This window comes from Oryzias melastigma, linkage group LG12 (assembly GCF_002922805.2).
Source record: "Oryzias melastigma strain HK-1 linkage group LG12, ASM292280v2, whole genome shotgun sequence".
Lineage (NCBI taxonomy): Eukaryota > Metazoa > Chordata > Actinopteri > Beloniformes > Adrianichthyidae > Oryzias > Oryzias melastigma.
The window spans coordinates 12,607,116-12,633,691 of record NC_050523.1 but is presented as its reverse complement, the minus strand read 5'-3'; the positions used below and the strand labels follow the sequence as shown (position 1 = coordinate 12,633,691).

Genomic DNA, 26,576 nt, shown 5'->3' with positions numbered 1-26,576 from the left:
TAAACAATTTAGGACACGTTTAACACAAAAAAGACGATTCTACCTCCATACTAGTTCAAGAGTTGCGTCTTAATCATGATTTTTCTGGTTTTTAGAACATAGATTCTGCAGAGCTGTGTGGGTGGGACTTGTGGCAATGAGCAACCCCACCCCCCTTTCCCTTTGCCATTGCTGAGAGCACTGTTTACAGCTTTCCTGCTAGCTTACAGCCCCTCACATAACATTATTGGTGCAACAAAAATGGCGAGCAATATTGGAGCTATCCACCTGTACATCTCTGAGCCAGACGCCAGATTTTTGGATTTAAAGACTTTACAACTATCCAGATATATATATTACACATAATGTCAACAAAAGAGGTGGTATAACAAAACATTAAGAGGGTTTATGATGGGAACAGTGCAATTTAAAGGTGATTAGTGTTTGAGGAACAGGTGTAATCTGGTGAAAAACTAGCATCCATAAAAACAAAGACTGTAGGAGGAACAGCTTTGCTAGCTCTGCGTAATAACCCCACGTGATCTGCCAGACTAAGGAGTATTGACGTGTAACAGTCGTCAGCTGTCACCGTCACGATAGATGGACAGGTATTTGCCAACACACCAGGTGAAACACGCTTCGGCTTGTCATAAACTTTGATCATCATGTCGCAATGACACAAAATAATCAACTCATGTTCAGAGAGTCTGTTTTGAAATAAAGAATAAATACAGTGAGTGCATAAAGAAGCTAAATGAAACCCCGCTGGTGGTGTTTGTGCAGGGACAGCTGGACTTTAGCGTGCACGAGTGAAGCCACTTCCCTTCACTTACCCGGCTGAACCAGATGCTGATCTGGGTTTCTGACACCAGGGCGAAGTAAAACCTCTGGGAGCTGGGCTGGATGTGGAACGGCTCTTCTTCGCTCTTCAGCGGACAAAGCAACCTCCGCGGCCAACCGGTTAAAAAATACATGACGGCAAAGACTCGCTGTGCCTCGACACTCCCGAGTAGCGCAGCAGCAATCCCAGATCCTCGGTGCTAGCTTCTACGGGCGACTCATAGTGTCTGTTTTTCGCTGAGACAAACACTAAAAAGGAGCCCGGTAATGGCACTGGGCAGGATTTTTATCCACAGGTTCCATACAGAAATACCAAAACAGCCGACTGAGCAACACGGCTAGCCCCGGGCTAGCATAGGATTTTCAAACTTAAAGCTAACGAGCGGTCCGCGGTGTACCCAAAAACAAAAGCCGCGAGGCCCGTCACGGCGCCGCACTATACTAAGTATTGTCCGCCGACTAGTACGCCGGTCAATCTGCGTTTGCTCCCCGAGCTTTGTCAGTTGTTACGCTGTCTGGACCGGTGGTGTTCATTAAGGGATAAGCGTCCAGTTTTTACTCCTCTGAGCCTCACTGTCGCCATCTTTACAAGAGTCTATCCATCTTAACGCTGATTGGTCAGCCGCGTGAAGTTTGCTTCATGTTGACATCCGACGTCACCACTCTATTATGTGACAATGGAGGCAGCATGACTCGAGGCTGACACCTGGTGGTGAAAATAGAAAACACCCAAAAACAATTTATTGTGATACAGAGTTCCAGACTTTGTATTAAAAATGACACAAATAAATAGTTCAACTTGATGAGTAATGAAAGCAACACGATTAACTTACAGTATTTGAAAAAAAAAAAAAAAAACAATTCAGCTGCTTTCATCTAAAAATACGACAAATTTGACATTAGCTGACTTTTTTTTCTGAAAGAAGACAATGATTTGGTACCAAATTGCATGAAACAGAACATACATGTTCACAATTGTTAAAACATTACTGGGAAGGATATACATTTATTATAAGATTAGTGAAACTGCTGAACAATATAAAGTGTAGTACCTACTCCATACCACTAGTAGTTGGTAATAATGCTAGAACACGCTTGTAATACGTTGAAGAAGCAAGTCGAAGGAAGTTCTATGCTAGCATAATATACTGTTTAGTTGGCATTTATTACAATTTGATCGGGTAATCACTTGTTATTGTTAACAATAAAATATCGAAAAACTATTTACATCAATTGTTGCTTTTTATATCGCCAATTCGACTTAAAATTGCGTGAATCAAGTCTTAGGCGAATAAGAAGAGGAGTTTGGGGAAGCAGCATGGCTCTTGACATGAGATTACCGACAGTGAGGAAAACTGTGTCTGTATCAACTTCGGTTTTCGATCGAAAGGATATGGTTGTCCCTGGAGACATAATCACTTCGGACACAGGTTTTATGAGGTAGGTACCGCTTGTGTTTTGGAGCACATGTTCGCTAGCATGCTTAACTACGTTTGGCTAATGCAGCTAAAAAAAGAGTAGTCACTGCATCAGAACTTTGCACTAAGAAATGTTTATTTTAAGCAATATTGATCAGAGAAACCATAATTTAGCCATCATAACTTTACGTAATTATAATAAAGCATACATACAATTTGTTATTTTCTAGGGGGCATGGCACCTATGTTGATGAAGAAATGCTGACCGCTTCAGTTGCTGGAGAGGTGCAGAGGGTGGACAAACTCATCTGTGTCAGACCACTGAAGACCAGGTTAGTATGAATGAACATATTCATGAAAAATATAAAATCATTTGTAGATTAACCCATGCAGATTGGACTGGCACAACTTTTGTAATAACATTTGTGTGTAATTTTAGATTTAATGGTGAAGTTGGAGATGTTGTGGTTGGCAGAATTACAGAGGTGAGTTATTTCAATTGTCCATCAATGATGCAAGATAGAATATATATATATTTTTTTATTTTTGCTTTTGTTATAAAAAGGTGCAGCAGAAACGCTGGAAGGTGGAAACTAATTCCAGACTGGACTCTATCCTGTTGCTCTCATCAGTAAACTTGCCTGGAGGAGAGCTGGTGAGACAGTACTGTGCTGTTTAACAGGATAAGTCTTTGTGTTTGGAGGATTAGCTTAACTGTATGGCATTTTTTATGTTTTGTTTTACAGAGGAGGAGATCAGCAGAAGATGAGCTGACCATGAGAGAATATCTTCAGGAGGGGGATCTCATAAGTGTACTGTAGATTTTTGTATTCAATTTTGACAGCTTCTGCTGATGTAGTATCATTTTTAATCCATTGTCTTTTCTTTTTCTCTGTTTTTAGGCAGAAGTGCAGTCTGTCTTTTCAGATGGAGCCTTGTCACTTCATACTCGCAGTTTAAAATATGGAAAAGTAAGTGTACAGTGTTACTATGTTTATATCTCCTTAAGATTAAAATGAAGCCTCAGATTATGGTGCTGTTTCAAAATAGCTCAACGTTTTTCTTTTAAACACTGGATAGAATTTAGTGTCTATTAATGGTATATCACTTTTTTTCTGGGTCTTTGTATTCTTCTTGTTAGTTGGGTCAAGGAGTGCTGGTGCAAATTTCACCTTCTCTGATCAAGAGGCAGAAAAGTCACTTCCACAATCTTCCATGCGGTGCATCTATTATCCTTGGGAATAACGGCTTTGTGTGGTTGTATCCCACAATGGGACAACAAGAGGAGGAAGCTGGAGGTTTCTACACCAGTCTTGAGGTAAGTTTGTAGTTGTATCATCTTTTATGCTTCCAAATGCTTAAAAATGTCTTCTAAAGAGAGTTGTTTTTACATCAAAGGCTATTTTTTAACCGATTGAGGGTTAGTTTTGATTACCAGCCTCTAGCTTTTGCTGCGTGTAAAAAAAATCTTTAATATATGTTACATTTTCTTTGCCACATTAAAACATGCACCTCCATCTAACCCTATCTTCACTCACATCAACCACCATCATGTCTTCTTTGTTTGCATCCCATGATGTCTCTTTCTTATTTGCTTCAACCTTACCATTTTTTAACTAACATAATCACTGTTCATCCTTTTAACGTGTACATCAAAATCTACTTTCCTGTATTTATTTCCAAAACATCTGATATGAACTGTTCCTCTGATGGATTTATTTCTGATCCGATCCATCCTCAAAGCTCCCAAAGAGAACATTCAATATTTTATCTTTCTAAGCCAACAACATCACTTTCAACGAAACTCCTACACCTTTCTTTTCATTCTTATTCACACTTTTATATAGAATATAAATATCTAATGTTGGAAATCTTTAAGCTTTAACTGATTTTTATTTTACCACCAACACAGTCCTTTCCTGATGCACCCAAATCAATACTAAGAGTTTCTTTAAGTGATTGTTCTGTTTATAAATAATAAGTTACAGTCCTGCTACTAATAGACTTCCCGAAACTTGTTTTTGTATCAATTTGTGGTCTTTTTCTTTGCAGCCTGTTAGCCTGTCAGATCGAGAGGTGATTTCACGGCTGAGAAACTGCTTACTGGCCTTGGCTGCACACAAAGTCCTTTTGTACGACACCAGTGTTCTCTATTGCTACGAATCATCACTGCAGCATCAGGTAGGAAACATAAAGCTAGAAAATAAATATCCATATTCTGTCATCAATCATGTGGATTTTTTTCTGATATAAAGAAATGTAAACTTGCAGTGATTTATAGTATTTTTTTCACCTTTTTGCAATAAATTGCACCATCTGGTGGCCATATTGTAAATCTGACTGAAACGAGGACCCTTATTTATTTATATTTGCAGAATGGACATTATTTATTTAAATAAACTAATCAGATGTAAATATATATTTGTAATTTATTCAGAGATTTTGCTTTTTGCTGTATTTTGTAGGTCAAAGACATCTTAAAACCTGAAGTGATGGAAGAGATTGTCATGTTGACGCAACAGAAGCTGCTGGAACAGGAAGGATGAAAGACCCATGCTAAAACCACATTAAAAAAAAACTAGGGGACCACCGCCCACTTATGCAAAGATGGAGTTTGCTAGTTTTATATTGTCCCATCTTTCAAAGTGAGGTGCTCAGAGACCAAGTTCTATATGTGATATCAATACATATACCCTGAATGCAAATAAAAATGTTTCCATCTTTGTAATAGCTCAGCTTGACGTTAGATAATGATGGTTTTGTATTAAATAAAATTTCTGTCATTTCTGTATAGTACTCAGTGTGGTCTGTATTGTTAAAAAATGGGTGAATTGAGTTAATTGAATCATAAGAACAAATTGTGATGTCCTTTTAACAGAAGAAACACTTGGTTTGTGGTTTATCCCGCATACATTTCATTTTAAGGGAAAATGGGTTGGGATTCTTTAGGGGATAAGGTTAAATTTTAAATTAAATCTGATAATTTCGTTCTTTAGTAAACATTTAGGCTTTTTAGGCCTAATTGGATATTAATATTTTTTTTCCTACCAACTTTAATACCTATTACTTTCCTCTTTAGAGGAAAGTGTATTAATATTAGCTTTAAAGATCTGAATGGAGTTTAAAATTAAAAAAATAAAATTAAGCTTGCTAAAAAATATATTATGCATTTAAAACTTGGGACACTGGATATGCTTTTCTTTTTGTATTAATTTAAATAATGTATTAGTTATAAACTATTTTTTATATATATTTTATGACTATTACAACTGACCATTTTTTTCTTACTCTAAAAGTTGAAGAACTGACTCTACTTATGTGTATATCTCTTTTGATATTCTTGAATGGTTTTCTATACCAAATTTGTATTATTTTCTTTATTAATCATAAACGAAACTATTAGTTTTATCCCCTGTGTTCTGTACTGTTTTCCTTCCTGCTCCTCCGCTTCCCTCATGGCGCTAGCCCACGCTAGCTCGTGACGTAACACGTAGCCCCACCCACATATTTCTGTAAACCACCTTACGTATGGAAGTATGGCGGTCCCAGCGACAGAGCTGCAACTCGGCCAAAGTTTACTGCTAAGGTTTTCACGTGAAAGTGATGAATAAGCACTCAAGCATAGAGTTCGGCAATAAAGGGCACGGCGGTTGGGAATTCAGGAGAAGACTTAGGAGACAGAGTCGTCTGGCCGGCAGAGTTCCCTCAACTTCGCCTACAAGTGTCTTTAGACGCGGGGGGAGAAGCTCCACAAGACGGGAAGAGTGGACACGGAAGTTTGAAACACACCAAGTGCTTTGATTTTTTTTTTTGTCACAGGAGTGTGAAACTACGGTCACTGGACATGTTTTTGTGAGACACTGAGGTGCACTTGGCTGCGGTTATCAGTTGTGAGCCAGCGGAAAGACACCGTGGACTGTCCGGCGTGCATTTAAAGAGTCTGGCGCTGCTCACTACCAGCAGAAGTTGGTTAGCTTTCATGGCTATCGTCAACATTAGCTGGAGCTCGCGAGCTAACCAACAGTGTAAATGTTTTCATGTAAGTTTACCTTATTTTTTAAACATTTATCATAGCTTCTTTTTTAACTGTAAAGTTTTATTATAGTCAAAAACAAAATTGTCGCTGTCACAGAGTTGTTTATAGGTAATTATTAACCACTTATGACACTGTTTTTACATTCAAAAACTGCCCTCGAAAGATGGTCGAGATTAACATTAGGTGTCGCTTTTCTTTAGGGATGATAATAGAATGTATTTTCATTAATTAAAGATAATTTATTGGAAAGTTATGTGAAACTTTAAGTAAACCGAGGCTAATGATATTTATTTGTGTATTTGAGTCTGAGATTGACTAATAATGTGGAAAAGTAGTTCCCTGAATTTAACACAGATATGAGGAAATGTATCTTAACTTCTACAAAATAAGATATTTTAGCAATCACAACATTGTGAAGGATCTATACTTGTATTAGGAGATGACAGGTACATCATTTGATTGGAGAGGCTTTTAAAGTATTGCAGCACTCCTATTAATCTCTTATAAAAGCCTTCACAATTATCTTTTAATTATGATTATGCATTTTTTAAGGCAAAATTAAGAAAAAAGTCATTTTTAGGTCAAAGTTTGTGCAGTTTGGCAGACGTTCTTTAGAAATTCACCTCTGAGTTGTAGGTAGGACGGTTGGGAAGGAAGTAAGCCTCCTCTGATATCCCATCAGCCCTTTTTTACACTCTCTCTCGCTAGCTTGCAGCCGCTCACAACCTAAAGCTAACATTAGCGGTGCAACAAAAATGGCGAGCAATATCGGAGCTATCCAGTGGTACAATTTCAAGCGAGATGACAGCCCAGACGCAGAAAATCAAAATGTTAATGTATCTTAATGTCCCCAACAAATGCAAGTGGATGCTCTCTTGTAATGCATCACAAAAGACAACTCCCCCCCCCCATTCAGATTCATCCCAATTGTAATACAGAAACACTCAGAAATGCAGTTTTAATCTTAATTTCTTTTATATAAACATGTAAAAAATGCTACAAGAACATGTTAAAACACCTAAAACACGCTTGTATTGGAGTGAGTTTTTACTTAATTTTTAATCAATTAAATGTTTTTGTTTTGGTCGGATTATCAACCCTTAATCCTCTTGACTGAACAGTAATGCTCTCTAAACAACACCCAACTGCACTCTCGCTTTTACGCCACCCAAATAAAACCACACTGAAAAGTAGACATTTTATTAACATGTAGCTTAAAAGGGAATTTTTGGAGCTTATTTGTCAATTTTTATTTTAAAAAGGTTTAGCAAATACCTTGAATGTTGATTATTGTTGTCTATGTTTCTCCAGATTTCTGTTAGGTGCCTCATATGTCGTCTGAATGCATGAAAAAACAGAACCCTGCTGGAGTACCTTGTGCAGGAGGCCTGCATCACCCATACTCCAGGAGAAGACAGTGTGAGCCAGGAGAGAGGCTCCTGTCTTCTCCAGATCCTGCCATTGCCCTTCAGCGAGCTTTCTGACCGACTCCGTCCGACTTGGATAGTCCCGGCTGCAGCCTGGCACCCTGCCCTTATGGGGCAGCAGCCGGGAAAGTTTGTCGGGGACCAAAGGAGACCCAGTCTTCCAGCCTTTATTAAGGGAGGAAAGAAGGACTTACCACGCCATGTGAATCAGCCGATGAACGTTTTTGATTGGCACGGTAAGATCACTACTCTGTTGTTTTTTTGTAACTTAAGGATTTATGAAAACACAGCCCCCATCCCCTGAAAAGCCTGCTATTAGATAGGCAAATCAGTAAGAGGTATTTGGAAATGAAAAGCTGTAAAAATTATAGTGAAAATACAGAATGACAAAATTATTCCATTAGCTTTTCCTCCACTTCCTATTGACAATCACAAATTCCTAACTGTCAATGCCGGGATTCAGTAGGCTCATGTATTTTAAGACCAGTTAATATTTACATAGAACGTGTCTTGTGTGCACTAGCCACAACATAGCAATTTTGGTGAGATTTTTAGGTAATTTGTCATCATCATCATTGATACAAAACTGGCAAAACAATCTATGCTATATACAGGTAATCAAATCTGTGCTGATCAAAATATTTTATTTTGGGGAAAATGCATTTTACCAAACTTTTTAATCTTTAATTAACCTTTAAAAAAATGCAATTTCAATTGCATATTCATTTTCTTGCAGATAAATTAAATTTTAACTGGATTGCATGTTTGTTTTTTAGTTTATATTGATCTTATTTAATTATGTGGTATTAATCTTATTTGCTTGATATTTTACAGATAGTTTTCTTACATTTATTTCCATTACGACATGATCAATAACATACCGTGCTGAAAACGTTGTTGTGCTTAAATCAAAAGTGTATAAGAATGTTTTAAACAGTGATAGGTATTTCATTACATATATAACTTACTTTTAAAGCATTTTATAACATTAGCCAAATTCTACCTACAACTAAATATTATCTAAAAGCATTGATAATGAAACTAAAAGCTTGTTTGGGCAAGTAACATGTTTGAAAACGAAACAACTTAAAAATTAGAGTGTGAAGGCAAAATGGAAGAAGAGATCTCCATTATAATTTAAAAAATTAACAGATTTTATTAGAAAAAAATTGAGTTTGTGGGACTTTGCCATATTAGCAAAGCAAGAAAGTGATTTTTTTGGCTGAGTGTGATCCAAATACATGTTAGTGGTTATGGAATAGCTTGTGCTTTGTCCATCTCGATGAACTTTTTTTTAATCACTGTACTATATTCAAGGTGGGAAAAGTCTTTCTCACATCATCTGTTCCTAAAGCTTTTTCAGTGCTATTTTATTTGATTATTGCTCTGTTTTATTGGTGGGTCATGTTTTTCAATGTCTCGGCATGCATTGAAAATCGGAACCAAAGGTGTTGGATTTTTTTTCCCCTTCCACATCAGAGCTGGTGATTTATTAACGATTTGAAAAGTTACACGTTAAATTTCAAGGTCCTTCTCTTGGTGAGCCAAAACAGGCATTGTCAATGTATCACCAAACCAGAGCTCTGTGCAGATTTTTGCGAGGGCTAGAGCACCTCACCATGACGTGGAAACCTAGTAACACAATATCCAAAGTATCAACACTGAGGTCTTCGTTGGAGATCTTTCTCCTAGCGTTAGCTGGACAGTGATTTTTATTGACAGCAAAAAATTTGTGAGCTTCAACTCTTGCTTTTGTACAGCAAAGTAGGATTGAAATACAGGCTGTCTTTAAGTTTGTCAATTTTAAACCTTTCCTAGCTTTGATTTAAGGATAATCACTTATCATTCCCCCTATTAAGACTAAAGGCAAAGCTGCAACTTTTGACATTCAGTATGTTTTTATAGAAAACCTAAATTCAAATATAACCTTTATAGTTAATGTAAAATAAAACAAACAAAAAGCGGACAATTTTTAGAGTAATTTGAACCACTAATCTTACAAAAAAATAATTTTATCAAAGGGAAAAATATTAGGAAATTGCAGCCATGTTGGAACCTGAGTTTAGATGAAGAGGAGTGGCTTCTTCTGAGTCAAAATGAGACGATTTTTTACTTTTATTTATTTATTTACTTAAAGCACTTTGAGGTGTTCTGTAACTGGAAAAGCTAAAAATTAAGTTGAATTTGCATTTGAATATTTACATATTATCAGCTAGTTTACCGATATCCCTTATAGCCTCATCGATGTGGTTAGATGGCAATGAGACATTTATTTAGAGAAAGTCTCTCTTAATTCAGAACTTTTTCCACTCCTAACTTTCTTTTAAACATCTTAGTCAAAATGTTTACAGTTAAAAAAAATCTGCTAAAATTAATGTCTTGTGTTCTGGCCAAATTTATCTCCACTTTGCAAAAAATAAAACTGAAATTTAAACCAGGACATTAATAATTTTAGCAAAAGTGTTTGTCTTTGCACTAACACTTTGCTCTGATTCAGTGTTGTGTAACACACAGGGGGACAGGACGAGGAAGGTCAGGAAAACAGAATGAAAGCCGCTTTCGGTAAATGGGTTGATTTTTGTAAAGGGTGAGTGAAGGGGCATATTTTTCCCCCCATTTTTGTCAGATTTCCCCTCTGACGAGGGAGTTAGAATAGAGGTTAATCATTGTTCAGGAGAGAAAAATCAATGTATTTTACATGTCTTCACGCTTTAGTAAGCTTTAACTAGTTTTACAATCAGGATAACCAACGCCAGGCTTCCTCCCAGCTGGCAGGTTCAAACGTCTACATGCAGCTGTCTTGAAGAGAGCCATAGGCAGCATGAGGGCATGCAAAGACCTGCCTCTGCTCCCTGCTGCTCTGTTCTATAACGTGCAGCTTTATGATCTGGCTGGCTCAAAAACGTGGAAAGAGGGCAGTGTTTAATTTGATTTTGTTCGCCATGCCTCCCACAGAATATGCAGCTGCTCCTTTAGCATGCAGCTCAGAAAGCCCAATTTTGTTTATAGGAGCATTTAACTCTAAAAATCAAACTAACAATAAGGCAGAGAATGCCAACAGGCCTGTTTTTGAATAACACGCCTAAACATGTCTGAATTTTTCATCTTTCCGGACTAAAATTTACTGGTGTGTTTGAAATTCCTCCTTGATAAAAAAAATGTGATGATTATCGAGAAGCTCTGATTTTTTTTGGTCCTTTTTTTAGTCAAAGAAAATTCATTCAGAAGTTTGTTGATATACAAAGGGAAACCATACCTTTTTATTTCTTTATTTTAGTTGTTTCTTTAAAGGATTTACAGGTTGCAGGTCAGTTATGTCAAAAGGATGAATACCTAAAGACAAAATAACTTGAAAAATAAAATTATATATTTAAAAAATATAAAATTTTAATAAAAATAGATATACGTCTTTTGCATAAAGCTGTTTCTCTATTAGAAATTTGTTAAGAGTAACATTTTTTAAAGACTTACCCCAATAAAAATTGTGTTTTGAACATATTCTTCTAGAATTTTTTACACGATGGAGGCCATATCAGAAAATTAAGATTGAAATTGCATTTCTGACTATTTCTTTATTCAAATCATTGTGAATCAGGGGCAGACAATAAAAGGCCATTTGAAAAAGCTTGTAGTAGTTGAGTAAAACTACTTGCTCAGCTCCATTCTGATGCATCCCCTTGCAGACCATTAGATTCATGTGCGTCTTTTTTTTTTCCTTGTCGGAGCTGGAATCTTGCTCTAAATCGTACAGCTGGATAGCTCCAATGTTGCTCGCCATTTTTATTGCACTGCTAATGTTAGCTTGGAGTTGGGAGGGGCTGTAAGCTAGCGGGAGAGAGAGTAAATGAAGGGATGATGGGAAATCTGTGCCAACAGAGGCAAATTTGTAAGGAATTTCTTCTGCTCTAAAAAAATCATGTCCTAGAAAATTGAAGTTTTTGTTTTTGGCTAAAAATGGCATAATCAAACATTTAAAAACCACTGGGAACCCTTTTAGAATAGATCAAAAGATAACTGGAGTGGGGGTTTAAGAAAGAACTTTTTCTATAAATCAATATTTTATGAATGAGACAACCTACTTGCTGTGTGTATTTTGTTGGAGTAGCAATTAAATAAAAAAATTCTTTCCTGATTTATTTCTTAGCTTAATAAAATAAATACAGTTCACATATTTTTACTTAAAGGTATGCTGGTTACTAAGCAACCCGATCTTTGCTGCAGAACTGCTGTGTTATCCTCCAGTTGTACACTATCTAATGTCTCAAATCTGAAAACATACACCCAGATTAGGTTATCCAGAACTACAGATTAGCATGTTCTTTGTTGATTCGCAAAGATGTTGCTACTTTAACATATTTCTGAGGGTAGAAGAATGGTAGTCTTGCCCTCCCTCCTGAGTGACATCACCTTCTTTCTGTGTTTGTATGTGATTAATGTAGCAGCTGCAGGCCCACAGTAAGGGAATCCATTTCTCTTTTTGTTGGCATCTGGCTGGTTATTGGCTGGAACTCGAGGAATCTATACAGTCTAGACACCAAATCTCTTCCCGTGGTCCACGTGGGTCCTGAAGATGGGAGGAGGGTTTTGTGTGCATGTGTGTTTTGTGAGCAGTATTTCATGCTTGTGTACACACTCGCAGAACAGGCGCCTCACGTTAATGCTCTTTCAGGCCAGCTGTTAAAGGCTGGGTGGCTGGCCTCCTCATTGTGGCAAAACATATCACCACGTTTAGAGGGACATGCATCCAGTGAAGTTCCCAGCCTTTATCTGGGTTTATCAATGCTTTTGTTAAGACTTTTTCATTACAATGTGATACATTTCTGTCATCTTAAGCTTTAATCACTTTATTTTTAACTTTTTCCTCTTATTTTCTTCTTGTGATCAAGCCTAATCTAAAAGATTTAAGGTCTTAAGCTAAACCTATTAAACTATAGTTTAGTGTTTTTATGCAAAAAGACACTGAATAGGGTTAGATTTTTAGCTAAATCTTATAAATATACTGAGTTTTTAAATTTTATTTATTCAACATGTACTGCTGTCAAACCAGTTTAAATATTCAATGGTATCCTTCCAAAGTCTCTCGTTTTCCCCTTTTGCCTTAGTCCACCTCTAGAAAATCTTTGTTGTTTTTGCAAAATGTTTTTATTTCAACACAGATTTGTTGAGTAATATTCTGTTTCACACAGAGCGAAAGCAGCAAAAAGTTCAACTACAGGAGTAAAGAATGTGGCTCTGTTGTGTTTTCTGCCTTATCCCTTCAATCATGGTTTCATTTTGAATTTGAGTTATTTCTCTTGTTTCGTTTTTTTGAGCTTCACATATCCGACCTAAAAAAAATATTGAGATCTGTCTGATTAAAGATTTCTAAGAAATTTTTGGGTTAATGGTAGACTGTAATCAGTCACCTATCATACTTTAAAAAAAATGTTTTTACTTCTTCCACTTATCTGGTACAGTTTGGACCTACTTCATCTTCCTGCTATCCAACTGACCAAAGATAAATATTTCATTAAGTTAGGATTGGGCTCAGTTGATCATTTTTGTTTAAAAATGTCTCCTCTTTTATATAAAAAATATTTAAGCGCTTAATATATGATCTCAGTTTAGGGTGCCAAATTATGTGCTTTTAGTGTGCGTTTTTTAATGCTTAAAAATGTGTGTGAAAGGTGAGATAGAGTGGCAGATGTCCATGGTGTGTTCTGTCTTTGTCCACAACAGAAGCGGAAAGACTCAAACAGATCCTTCGTTTAACCTAACCCCTTAACTAATTCACAATCAGTGCTGTGATGATCCAACTTTTAGTGTAAACGCTCACCTGTATTGCCTGAACCAATCGAAGTCGGACTGGAAACAAGACTTAAGAGAGCTGGGGCCACAGTAACAAAGGTTACTATAGTGACACACAACATTGTCATGGTTTAACTCCTACAGAGCTCTAGAAGTTCCCCTGCTTAAGCCATCACATGTCCAGACCCGTCTAAAGTTTACCAGCGACCTTCTGGATGATCCAGAGGAGGATTTGGAGAATGTCATGTGGTCAGATGAGACCAAAATGGATCTCTTTGGTATAAACGCCATTTGTTGTGTTTGGAAGAGAAAGAGTGCAGAGTTCCATTCAAAGAACACCATACCCATCATGAAGTATGGAGATGGGAACATCGTGTTTTGGGGCTGGTTTTCTGTAAATGGACTAGATGTTGATCCATATAAAGGAAAAAATGACTGGAGCAACATATGGGAAGATTTCGGGCAAAAACCTCCTGCTATCGGTGAGACCATTGAGGATGAAACATGGTTTAATCGCCAAGCATGACAATGGTCTCTAAACACATTGCGTATGAATGAAGAATTGACTACATAAAAAAAACATTTGAAGGTTCTGGAGTGGTCTAGACAGTATCTGGACCTCAGTCCAATGGAGAATTTGTGAGGTTAGTTGAAAGACAACAGTACGGAAATCCAAAGGTCTTGAGAAGATCTGCATGAAAGAATGGACCAAAATAGCAGCTACAGTGTGTGCAAACACGGTGAAGACCTACAGGAAGCTCTGTCATTGCTAAACGGGGTTATTGCATTGAAAATTTGTTATTGATCAAATACTTTTCTAAAATCATATAATGTGATTTCCTGCATTGTATTTTTCACATTCTGTCTCTCACTGTTGAAATGTAATTATGATCATGGCAAACTTTAATCATCTTTTTAGGTGAAACATTTTGCAGAATCAGTGACAGCCAAAAACATTTGTCCCACCATAAAAATTCTCAGAGAAACTCCATATTAAGTTAAGGAATGAACTTGACAGTTACCACCACCTTTTTATGCATGTGCCCCAGTTCACACCGATACAGGGGGAAAAAACTCGTCCATCTGTGCAATCCAATGCCTAAGCAGGCAGCTGCAGACACAGCTGTTGTTTTCTCTTCAGACAACCTGTTACCTTGGATGCCAAAATGACGGATGTGGTATCAGCTGAAAAGTTTTCCTTTTTTGAAGACTGATTTGAAAGGAGCTCAAGTCTCCATCCGTAAATTTTGCTTCAAGTTCCATTTACAAAACGGTTTGTTTGCTGCGCAAGAATACACAGAATCCCTGTTTGTGTTTTACTTATATGGCTAGTGTGGAAGGATTATTTAATGCTGCTGTGTCTCTTTGTGTTGCAATAAACTCTGTTTTATTGTGCTGTAAGAAAATAAGAGGGGGCTTGTAGTGCTTTCTGCATCTGGTTTCACTTAAAGTAAGAGAAGCCCAAGTAGTTGCACCACTGCAGCTTGAAAGCTAGAGTTGCTCGTCTTTTATCTGTTGCTTCTTTTCCTTAAGTTGGTATTCATAAGATTATGGCTCCTAAGAATTATTTAAGCTTAGGTTGCAGAAAAATCTTAATGGAAGATTTCTTTTCTTTGTCAATTTTTGTGCGTGCTTACTTTTTTCAGGCTCTTAAATCATTTAGTTGAGCCAAATGGGCATTTGTAAGTGCTTTTTAAACTTTCCGAAAATAGTTGAGTAAACTAATTTATTTTCTTAAAGCTATTTGCTATTTTTTCTTCATGATTATACACTCATGAAGTAATAAAACAAAAATCTACATGTGTGGTTATTATGTAGTAGATTATGGTGGATTTATGAAGTTATGAAAAATTTTGAAATAAAAAGCTTGGCACAGCTCCTGCGTTTGGCCTATCTTGTTTTGTAGAACCAGTTGTATCTTTGAAAATAGTAATTCACACACCTTATAGCGAGAAGGCTCTGGCTCAAATCCCGGTTGGGTCCTCTCTGTGTGGAGTTTACATGTTGTCCTCATGCAAGTCTTGATTTCTCTGGACATTTTTCCCAAAAAGATGCTTCATAGGTTAATTGCTGACTCTATAACGGTATTCTCCCTTAAGTGTGACTGTAAATGTGTGGTGATGGACTGGGGAACTGTTCAGGATGAACCCTGCCTGTCTTTAAGAAGCTGGGTAGGCGTTAGCAATCCTATGACCCTCAACTGGAATAAAACAACCTGGATGGATTTCCAGTTCAACCATTAATTTACAAATAAATATTTTAAATTGTGAAGATTTTAATTTTAAATTGCATTTTTTTTAAAATAAAACTGCATTTTTCAGTTAGAAAATATTTTATTGTGTACTTAAAAAAGCAATTAGTACATGCCTGCCATTTGACCAGTTAGAGCTGGTTACATTCGAGGAGCTGTTTTCTTATCCTCTGTTCTTAAAGAGTTTAGGTTTCACACATATACTAAATAAAGATGCAAATTTATATTATTAACTCATAAGAACCCATGTTGATGTTAGAAAAACATAAGAAATGGGTCATGCGATCCACTTGGTCTGTGGTATATCCCACAAAAATTTTCCTTCAAGGAAATATTGGTCTGATGTCTTATGGGTAAAAAATATCACTACAACTATTATCATGCAATTCAAAAAATATTTTTTTTTTATAGATATTTTCTTCTTTATACTGTAATTTCAATGTATATTACAAAATACTTTTTGAAAATAATGTATTTTTGTAGATTAATTGTTAAATTAATTGTAGTTTTTATTTCAAAACTATGCTGATCTTTTAAAAGCTATTTTACTGTTCTGAAAAAAAATCTGGTTCTTCGTTTCTCTTGTATTTGAATATTCCATCTTATTCCACATGCATATAAAAATAGAGATAAAATATATAAATATGTCAACTTGCTTACCTTCCTTTGTTTTTACGTAAACTTCAAATGTTGTATAGTAAATGTGTTCAATTCATTTTAATTGTTTCCATTAGATTAAGTAGTAAACTTGACATATACTCATCTTTAATCATCAGATTAAGTGAATTATTTTAATGTGTTTTCTCAAAAATGCTTCCATGTTTGTGTACTTGTTTTTATTTTTATATTCCCCATTCCATCACCATTGTTTTTTATTATTATTACCAGTGGCTGGTGCCTAACCTTGAACTCAGTAAGTGTGTTTAGGAGCATCTGTCCTTGTGGACTGCTCTGAGTGGAGAATTATGAGAGAATCTAAGCCCCTTAACCTTCACTTGGAGTGTGTAGGCCTCAGACACGCTGGCTGCATTCTCCAGAAAGGGCCCTGAGTAAACAGCCACATGTGCAAACACACATCCACACACCAGATACACACAATACCTGCTTTACGAGTGTCTTAAATGTAGCTGTATTATATGCTCACGCAATTGTTTCAAGTGCTTGCTGAAGCACAACAAGGAAACTATAATCTATGCGTTTTACTAAATGACTACTTGGAATGTACAATGCTTCGTGTCAGTCCCTGTCTGCCATCATTTTCCTTCTCTATAATTAGAAAGTTTGCTCGGTTTAGAAGTGCTATAATTCTTCTTCCATAGAATAGATGAATAGGATTCCTTCTGAGTATTGGCTGCCTTTCATTTTAAGCATTGTTAGACAATGTGGTCATGTTTATGTGTGTGTAGTTTAACAAAAAAGCATTAAAGCGACCTAAAACCCCAAAATCCCTTTGTCAGAATGCTTATAGCAGATTGCCTAAAAAGTATGGTATCAACAAATAAGCCAAGAATTGTATCTTTATGTCACTATTATCTACTGCATTATTGTCCATTCTGTCACATTAGAGTTTGGAAATCGGAAAAACTTTGTAAAAAAAGAGTCATAAAAGCACAAGAAGGCACATAAAATGCCAAAAGTCTTCCGCTAGTTTGATAGACATCAGCAAGCTGTTTGCATGTACTAGATCAACGCTATAAAATCAGAGCGACTCTCCGATGAGCTCATTTCCAAACAATGCTTCATGCTTCTCCATCTGCAACCTTTTTTCCTCTTGCCTCCACTTTTTATAGCCCCTCCTCTCTGGCGCTTATCCTCCCATCTCCCCAACACTTGGTGCCTGCGGTGAGGTAACAAGCCTTTCTCAGAGCTGGAGGAAGCTTTCATTTCTTAATTGGTGTTTGGGGAGGCGCACCAGAAAACGACAAATGTTTGCCATTCCTGCACAGCACAGTGATGGAGGGGTGAATCGCTACACGACATGACGTGACGTTGCTGAGTGTAAAGTCAGTTATTGTCTAGCAAGTGCTGGAAAGCATCAGATTAATATTGATGGGTTTTATTACTGCCAGAACCAGCTGGGTCTGCAGACAGTTGTTTGGATGAGCTGGCACCGAATGTTCACGCGTCTCCTCTTTTAATCAAAATTCAGGTTTTTTTCTACTGCTTTGTGGGATTAGTCTTGCATGTGGTTCCTCTTTGACTTTTAAATAGATAGCGACACATTGGGTAATCCACATGTTGCAACAGACATGCATGGATAATGAGGCTGGTGCACCACAAAAACTCATGCATGTGATGAAATACACACTGCATGAGTCTTACTCACAAATGAATACAACTTGTTGTCATTTTAGCTGTCTGGTTTTTTACAATCCCTTTTTGGTGTAAAGTTCAGCTTAAATCTATTCCACAGACAAAAAAGATCAATAAAAATTTGTTTTGCCCAATTTCTTGTAGTGATAATAATAGGAACTTACCACATTAAATGCTACATTAAGATTTAAAACCACATTAATACCATAACAATTTGAGCTTATTTTTCAAAAACTCTTATTTATATATTTTCTCTTGTTAGGTAAAGCTTTCTGCTTTATAACTACCTATTATTAAAGTTTGTTTGTTTTTTAATCAGAAAACCTCATACTAGCTTGTCTCCCATTTATGTAATCATAATTATATTTTTCTACAATTAAATTAAACACAACATAACATGTAATTTGCAATCTCTAAAAGTTAATTTTGGTTAAATTTGCTTCTAAAATGCTTATTTATTGTGAAATATGACAGAAAAATCTGATATTTCATTTTCCTCATGGGTTTAATTAAGAAAACAAGGTTTAGATGACCCTGACGGGACGCAATTTTGTGATAAACGTTTAAATTGTATTTTTTTAGTTCAACTGCTATTTTTTTAAGTGGTATTATATTTGTGTTTTTTTTAGTCTGTTTTCCTTGTCATGCCTGATTCCTTACAATGTGAAATCATACAATTACTTTTTCCCCCCAAGGAGTACACACACAAGTCTTTAGTGTTTGTCATTTGTGCAGAAAATATTTGCCGAACTTAGTCAGCACGCTGCAGCTGCTCTTGTGACGGAATTAGTTTCAAAGCTATAAACATTTCTCATATAAGGCCCTTAAGCTTGAGTTGAGAAAATTCAAAAAGCATGACATTTATCATATACATTTACAAATATTTTTTTGTTTGGTTTTGGTGTGAGATAATGGCAGCAAACACATAAGCAGTTGTTGTCACCATGACATCAATGTCCTCCTCAATGTTGTTAATGTGGAATTTGGTTGGAGTTTCCCACCTTGTAATTACCCTGTTTTGGGGGATTTCACTGGAAAGTAGACAATGTTAATAAAAAAAAAGGCATAAACTGGCCCAACACAACAGTCGATTCCTCAAGCTTTGAAAAGCGTGCAGACTGAAGAAAGAGGGAAAAGCCGTGGCTGAGGAGAGACAGAACGGGGGGAAGGGTTGAAAAGTTTAGGGAGGAGCATCTCGTAGTCATCTGATGGCTGCAGCAGAAGAAAAAGACAGAAGTTTTGGAACGATTCATCTCTAGGATGTTAAAAAGACACTTTTGTCCACACGTCAAGCCTGAAGTTTTGACGTTGTTGAGGTGCTCTTCATATTTCCTCCAGAAGTGTGTGGCTCTGTGCGGGGGTGTTATTCGTGTGTGTGCGTGGTTACTGTCTCTCCCTCCTCCTTCTGGAGGTGGGAGGGCTCAGCTGATGTCATTGAGGGCAGCAGTTTGAGCCTGAAAGAGGCCCTTTGTTGGCAGTTGTAGCACGAGTGTTCCCTGTGCCTCAGATACACTGCCATACGCGAATAAGGGGAGCGGATTGGCACCGCGAAGACTGCCCTGCTGCCCACTCCACTGACAGATCTGGCAACCTCCTGGACTGAAAACTCCATACTGGATTGGGATTTTTTTTTTAATCTCTTCAGGGTGGAATCGATCAAAAATCCTATAGCCAAAGAGGAAAAAAAAGATGGACACAGTCATAACAAAGAGTTGGTAGATTTTTTTTTTTGTTCTTTTAAAAGTCAAGACATGACTGGATTCACAGAAGCTTGAAAAACTGGAGAAAGTCAAGCAGTTAGTTTTTTTTCTTTGTCCTGCTTTGTTTTAAATTCACTTTTTGTTTTAGTTTTTTTCTTTTTGTTGGACAAATGTAGACGGTAAACTTCAAAGAGGCAACCGAGTTGAAAAAGAGACAAAGATTTCGTCCGGAAAGGAAAGAAAACAAATGAAAATGTTGGAGATATGCCTGAAATTGGTGGGGTGTAAATCTAAGAAAGGCCTCTCATCTTCCTCCAGCTGTTACTTTGAAGGTAAGGATATTTCACGATGGCTGTATTGTTGGTGCGATTAAAAGTTTGCTTTATAGAATGGAATCAAATTATCTCAAAGCCAGGATAACAGAAATTGAAGAAAAAAAAACACTTGTGGCGCGGAAGCAAATGGGGGAAGGATTAAAGATTAGGTATCAGCGCCATAAGTTTCAACAATGATTCCTGTGGAAACTCAAGAATGGGGAGGGTAAAATGGAGAATAGGCACGGAGGAGGGTGAGGGAGGCCAGACACACTGGCTAGCTGCTAAGGAAAAAAGAGGGGAGAAAAAAAAGAGAGAAGAGAATACAAGGAAACCTGACTCCTGACCATGTCCCACTTAACTTTTGTTTATGAAGAGAGGGATTCTAATCTCAGTCAGCATTCTTTTGACTTTTTTTTCTATTATTAGTTAATCGAAATTTGTTCACAAAGCTTATAATTGATGAACAGAAAAACTAGATGTGTGGAACAAAGGATTTTCCTGAAAAAAATCCTAGAATCTGTATAAGATAATTAGATTTAGCTGGCTTTTCTTTGATACACCAATGAATGCTCAACCAGCTTATTTAATAAAAATGATTGTTTTTGTTTGCTCCAAGTTATGTTGATGGAAATAAGGTGTTTCTTTTTGAAACTACAAGTTACAGCATATATTGCGTAGACATTTACTCTCCCGTATTCAAACAGGGAATTCTTAATTTCTCTACAGCTTGTATGTTGTTTGGCATCACTAGAAAACTTGTAGTTGGCGTGTTCTTTATGTTGTGTTCTAGTTTACCCATTTATACTCTCTATCAGTGGAGAATTATTGATCTAGATTTAAACACCCACTTCCATAAAAAATATATTTTTTGGCGTTTTTAACAAGTTCTTGTGGCACTTTTCCAACAATGGGAAAAATATATTAAAAATGAAGCTTAAAATTGAATTTCAGAGTTTTTCTTTATTCAAATCATTATGAATTAGGAGCCAATTTTTGGAAAAGGCTTGTAACTGTGACGTAGGTGGCATAGCTCCACTCCATTCTGATGCATCCACTTGTAGAGAAAAAGATCCAAGTTTGTGTTTCCTCATCTGAGCTAGCATCTGGCTCAAAGCTACACAGCTGGATATTTCCAATATTGCTTGCCAATTTTACTGCGCCGGTACTGTTAGGTTGGGGTTGTAAGGAGTGATAATTTTGATATTGGCTAAAAATGGCATAATCATAACTAAAAGACCACTGAGAACGCTTTTAAAATAGATCAAAAGATGATAGGAGTGGGATTTTAAGCTAAACCACATCAGCAACACATGTAGTTGGTTCTTTGGTTGGATCATTTGTAGTTGGTTCTCTCAATTTTTACTGTTTTGACAACGCCAGGACATTTATCTTTGAGTTTTCCTGGTTTTGAAAAAAAAAAATTTTTTAATTATATTTTTGGATTACCTCCAAGTCTGATCTTTGAGGGCCCCAATATCTCTATAATCATTTTTGACTAATCAACTTCTAGATCAGGAACAGAGGTTTCCTTTCTTGCTTTTTTAATCCAAACCACTTCACAATTAACATAAAATAATTCCTCCCCTCTCTTGAATATTTGATCTTGGTCTGGCCTTCGTGCAAACGTGTTGTCACCCTCTTACAAAGAGCTGTGGTATTTGTGGCGCGTAAAGTGGATGTGTGGCATGGCGAGCTCAAACGGTCTGCTCACGCTGTAGAATGTAGCCAAGCTCAGCAGAGTCTGCAACTCCTGCTTTGTCTCAGGTCTACATCTTTTTCATTTGTCCTTCTTTGCATCTGGCCTCATCTGTTTTTCATTCTACAACACGCACAACTCTCCGCCCCTGTTAGTGTTACCACGGGATAAACTGAAATTGAAACCTTTGGCTGTTAGTTATAACATTCTCCAGCGCCAGATTTAACATGACTTCATTTCATAAAGTGGACTCTTGAAAGATTCTTTAAAAAAAAAAAAAAAAAAAGTCATTTGGAATTTGCATTTATGCAACTTTCTTTTTCCCAACAGGAATAATCTGGATCTTTTAATTACAGTTTTTTCCACCACTATTCCTGAAACTGTAGCCCATCAAAAGTTATTTTGCTCCACAAAACTTCATTAGGTATGTTCTGGCACGCTAAACTCCAAGCAAATGATCTTCAAGAAGCACCACATTTGGCTCTAATTGGCCCAGCATGCTAAGGTTTTTAGAAGGCTTTTTTTTTTACCTTTTAACTCAATAGAGCCTGTGACTTCTCAACAAAAGCATAAAAGAAGTCCTAAACTCTTTCACTTTCTCTGTGTCTTCCCTTTATCCTAGCATCTAAGGTACTTTTGGTTTTGAACATTTTAAATTACATCTTTCTACAATGACTTTCTCTATATTCAATCCAAAATCATGTATTTCTAAGTGATAGCTTTTATTATTTTTAAGAAGACATGGTGTGCTGTCCTTGTCTAAACTGAAAGCAAGCAGTACTTAAGATCAGAACTACCAGGAGAACTCTTTGTTAGTTTCATATGCAATAGCATGCCACGTTTGGAACACTGCGTTCTCTCATTTGGTCATAAGTAAGGACAAAACTGTCTCTTTTAAATTAAATTGAAGACACCGATTGATTGATTTAAGTTTTTAGGGATGCAGTCAGAAAAAATCTTCTTGCTTTTTAGATATTTTTAATTTATTTAATCTTTATTATGGCAATATTAAAGCATGTGATATACTGTGGTAGAATATTAGTTTGTCTACAAAAGTAGGGGGCTTTTATTCTTCTTTTTATACACATTCTTGATTTAAAGATGTTTTAAACCCCTTTGAGGAGTGAAAGTAATACTCCAAAGACCCTCGTCTAAACAGGAGGCGGGTATCTAACATAAAAGGGTCCCCATCGATTGGTCAACAACGTGAAGGGGGTCCATCGGATTGGTCAAATGTATAAAGAGCTCTATTTGATTTGTTAAATACTTTAAGTTGCCACGTGATTATTTTAGTAAGAGAGCCATTCATTTCAGTTTATGCCATCTTTTGCGATCCACATACCACACAGGGTGATATCGCAGTAACAATATAGTTGAGGTTTATTGTGCAGGCCTATTTCTAACCAACATTAGCACATTATATTTTATCAAACAAGCATTTGGTGATGCACTTCATGTCGTTTGCAGACGAAAGATTCATTAACCTTTTTTTTTTTATGTCTGTGAAACGTGGGTAAAATGTCTTTGACCCAGTTTTGAAATTCATACCTTTGTGCTGAGCTGAGCTGAGCTGAGCTGAGCAGAAAAGTTCTCCGCTCCAACTCTTGATGATGAAATAAAAGCACATTCTCGGCTGGTGCTGTAAGGGAATTCAACCCTTGTTAAAGATTCCAGTGTTTTACCGAAACAGTCCAGGGAATTTTATAAATGCACACAGGCTTCCCGGGCTGAACGCCTCCAAAGATCACAGCCAATCGGGCTAGGTGTGGTCCTTTCGGATAATGAGGCTTACTTGCCAGAAGCTAATAAAATGCATCAGCATAACTCATGGTTATCTTGTTGCTTTTGTTGGTATTGAATTGCATAAACAATAAACCATTTTCGGATCATTGCGAGTGTACGTAAGTGTTGGAATTAATTAAGTCCTAAAAACTATTGAGTTTCATCCGTTAAAGAAAGGTATTGAACGCCAAATCCTCCGTCAACCACACGTCCACTGAGGCCTTCATGTAAACACTTTTGGGTTGTGAAGTAATTGAGAAATCTGATGAGAGAAGAGTGGATGACAAAGAGAGAGCAAATTCTTTTTTTAAACAATAGCTGACACAAAACAAAGTTAGAATGAAGAAACAATGGCATTTTAACGTGGTAGCAATCCTATTATTTCCCAGCATGCTTAAATAGCCGTGCCGTAAAACCTTCAAATGTGCCACGTAATCTGTAGATAATTCATATCACTTGTCAGTCATTTCTTTTTCCATGACTTGGGGGGGTGGCAGCTATGTGATTGCATTTTGAGTGTGTCTTTTCCTTTTGAGGTTTTGATAGATGTAATACTGTGGCTTCTTTAGTCTTGCTTCAATTATCTTAGTGTTTAATTTTAAACCTCTCCCCTCTTGCATCTCACTGGGGGTGTGAATAATCACTATATTTAAGTCTGCTGTCTCAGATTAAACATAATAGTCTTTTTTTAATGGTGAATGTATAAAATTTCTAGCTTTAGTTTCCAGTCTTAAAAATTGCTATAATTCATGAAGTGTGTATAATTAGTATGACTAAATCCCTTTGTAGTCGTGAGGTTTGTTCCCTGTTTTAAAGCCCATGAAGTTTCATGCTGAGACACATTCTCCTGATAAAGTAGAGGTTATTTGTCTTGCTTGCGGTATTATAGAAAGTTTTAGCTAAATAGAGGTAATCCAGGAAATGAAAAGTCGTACTGACACAAATTCTAACGCTCCTAATCTCGGTGTGGGCTTAAACGCTTTGCAAGAACAAGCTAAAGGAGTTGTGGAAGAGCTTGTTCTTGCGGAATCATCAGCACACGGACTGCCGGAGATCTCGTAGTGGCTCCTTCAGTCATGAATCGGTCTTGTTGTTGCCAATATTTGAATGAAAGTGAAGTACAATGTAAGCGTTCTGCTAACGTTCCTGTCTCCGTTTGTCCTAGAAGCTCTACAGAGACCAGAGTTTGGTCTGGGAGATGCAGCCCGATGGAACTCCAAAGAGAATCTGTTGGCAGGACCCAGTGTGAACGACCCCAACCTGTTTGTTGCACTCTATGATTTTGTTGCCAGCGGCGATAACACACTAAGCATTACGAAAGGTAAGGAACATGCTTTTAGTTTCGTCTTTTTTAACTTTGCGGACATTTAAAAGAAAAAAGAAACAAGCAAAAAGTTCCCAGTTTTTAGATAGAACTGCTTTTTTAGTAAAGAAGTGACTCACTACATTGAATAGGATTCTTTTCCTGAGTTTTCTATTGTTCTAGAAGTGAAATGGAGATAACACATGTCTGTAAAGTTGTCCCTGCTAATGGGAATCTCCTTATTTGCATCCTCTGTGCTCCCCCCTCTGTCCTCAGTCCCATCAGACTCTCACTTCCTGACCACGTTCTCACACATGGTCTTTTCTCACTGAGCACAAGTTAAACAATACTGCAGATGGATGACACAGACAAATGAAGGAAGGAGGGAACCTAGACACCGGAATAAACAGGAATATGTCTGGCACAACATGACTTTCCATAGAAATTTAATGCACTTTGTTTCATTTTTTAATTTTACCAGTTTTTATTTCACAAGAATGAAAAAAAAACATCAGTTGTTTTATAATTCTATCATATTTTCAATCCAAACTAGTCAGTCAGAGATTAATTTCATGGCTTTGGGACAGTATAATAATGTGGAAAATAAGCCTTTGAATTCCGGATCAAAGTTTTATTCTACAGTGGAGCCACAGAGGTCTGTTCTCACTGTCCCCCCATGAACATGGTCCGTAATTGCACTCTGCTTGCTCTCTCGATTAGGTGAGAAGTTGCGTGTGCTGGGTTACAACCACAATGGTGAGTGGTGCGAAGCACAGACCAAGAACGGCCAAGGTTGGGTGCCATCCAACTACATCACCCCAGTGAACAGCCTGGAGAAGCACAGCTGGTATCATGGACCAGTGTCGCGCAACGCTGCAGAGTACCTCCTCAGCTCAGGCATCAATGGAAGCTTCCTGGTGCGAGAGAGCGAAAGCAGTCCCGGACAGAGGTCCATTTCTCTGCGCTACGAGGGGAGAGTCTACCATTACAGGATTAACACTGCATCAGACGGCAAGGTAAAGACTATATTTTGTGCCATCAAACTACAATTCATCTTGTTTATCCTGACTCTTTTTGATTTTGAGTGTAGGGGCACATGTATGATAAATAGTTCAAAAGTTTGTGGAGAAGCTTTTATTTTGTTAGGAAATACAAACATTTTCAGATTCTAGTCTAAGACTGTATCTAAGGCAGAACATATTGAGAAAAATTGAAAATCAACTAAAGAGGTGAATTTAACGATTCTTGAAAGTTTTTTTTATTATTATTTGTATTATTTGAAGTGTAGATTATATTCCAAGAGGGCTTAAAAAAAAGTTAAATGTCTTAATGTTCCCAAAAAGGAGAAAAAAGATTTTGAATAGAGGCTGAAATATTTAGTGTTGCCTCTGTCGCCCGCCTTCCTGTGATGCAGTGAGGTAAGCTGGCTTCAGGAACTCCAGCTATGACGAGAATGCCACTAACCACCACTGTGCTTCTTGTGAAGGGCTGCAGACGTGAGGCCTGACCCAAAGATTGACAGTAATGCTAAGATATGCATTAGTACTGACAGATAGAGCCAACTATGTTCGCCCACACGTTAAAAAAAAAAAACATGTCATGGCAAACTTCTTCCTGGTGGATTGTTTCCCATTCTTCCGCAGCAGTTTTGCTTTTTGTTTGATTCATGCATTATTTTAAATTTTTTACAAATCAGTAAAATCTTATAATCTGTCCTCCTTTTGTGC

At 37.0% G+C, this 26,576-nt stretch overlaps 3 protein-coding genes across 8 annotated transcripts in view; 2 read left to right on the top strand and 1 right to left on the bottom strand.

Moving 5' to 3' along the window:
• ric1 (RIC1 homolog, RAB6A GEF complex partner 1) overlaps positions 1 to 1,469 on the bottom strand; it is a 27,051-nt gene extending 25,582 nt beyond the window's left edge. For 2 of the 3 annotated variants that reach the window (XM_024299487.2, XM_024299486.2), the window contains exon 1: positions 813 to 1,469. In XM_024299487.2, the coding sequence (XP_024155255.1) occupies positions 813 to 953 (141 nt within the window). In that variant the 5' untranslated portion in view covers positions 954 to 1,469. The remainder of the gene's footprint in view (positions 1 to 812) is intronic. The other variant, XM_024299485.2, reaches the window with a different exon arrangement.
• Positions 1,470 to 1,885: 416 nt separating this feature from the next.
• Positions 1,886 to 5,028, top strand: exosc2 (exosome component 2). The gene is made up of 9 exons (XM_024298622.2): positions 1,886 to 2,259; positions 2,468 to 2,569; positions 2,677 to 2,722; positions 2,803 to 2,892; positions 2,984 to 3,049; positions 3,140 to 3,208; positions 3,379 to 3,555; positions 4,290 to 4,418; positions 4,703 to 5,028. The coding sequence occupies exons 1-9, from the start codon at positions 2,138 to 2,140 to the stop codon at positions 4,781 to 4,783; spliced, it is 882 nt and encodes a 293-aa protein (XP_024154390.1). The 5' UTR covers positions 1,886 to 2,137; the 3' UTR covers positions 4,784 to 5,028.
• Positions 5,029 to 5,310: 282 nt separating this feature from the next.
• Positions 5,311 to 26,576, top strand: part of abl1 (c-abl oncogene 1, non-receptor tyrosine kinase) — a 26,908-nt gene continuing 5,642 nt past the window's right edge. Inside the window, exons 1-4 of one of the 4 annotated variants that reach the window (XM_024299558.2) lie at positions 5,311 to 6,276; positions 7,585 to 7,936; positions 24,715 to 24,867; positions 25,570 to 25,865. In XM_024299558.2, coding sequence (XP_024155326.1) covers positions 7,810 to 7,936; positions 24,715 to 24,867; positions 25,570 to 25,865 — 576 coding nt within the window. In that variant the 5' untranslated portion in view covers positions 5,311 to 6,276; positions 7,585 to 7,809. Of the gene's footprint in view, positions 6,277 to 7,584; positions 7,937 to 19,096; positions 20,084 to 24,711; positions 24,868 to 25,569; positions 25,866 to 26,576 lie in introns of those variants that run through there. The other 3 variants (XM_024299557.2, XM_024299560.2, XM_024299559.2) reach the window with 3 other exon arrangements.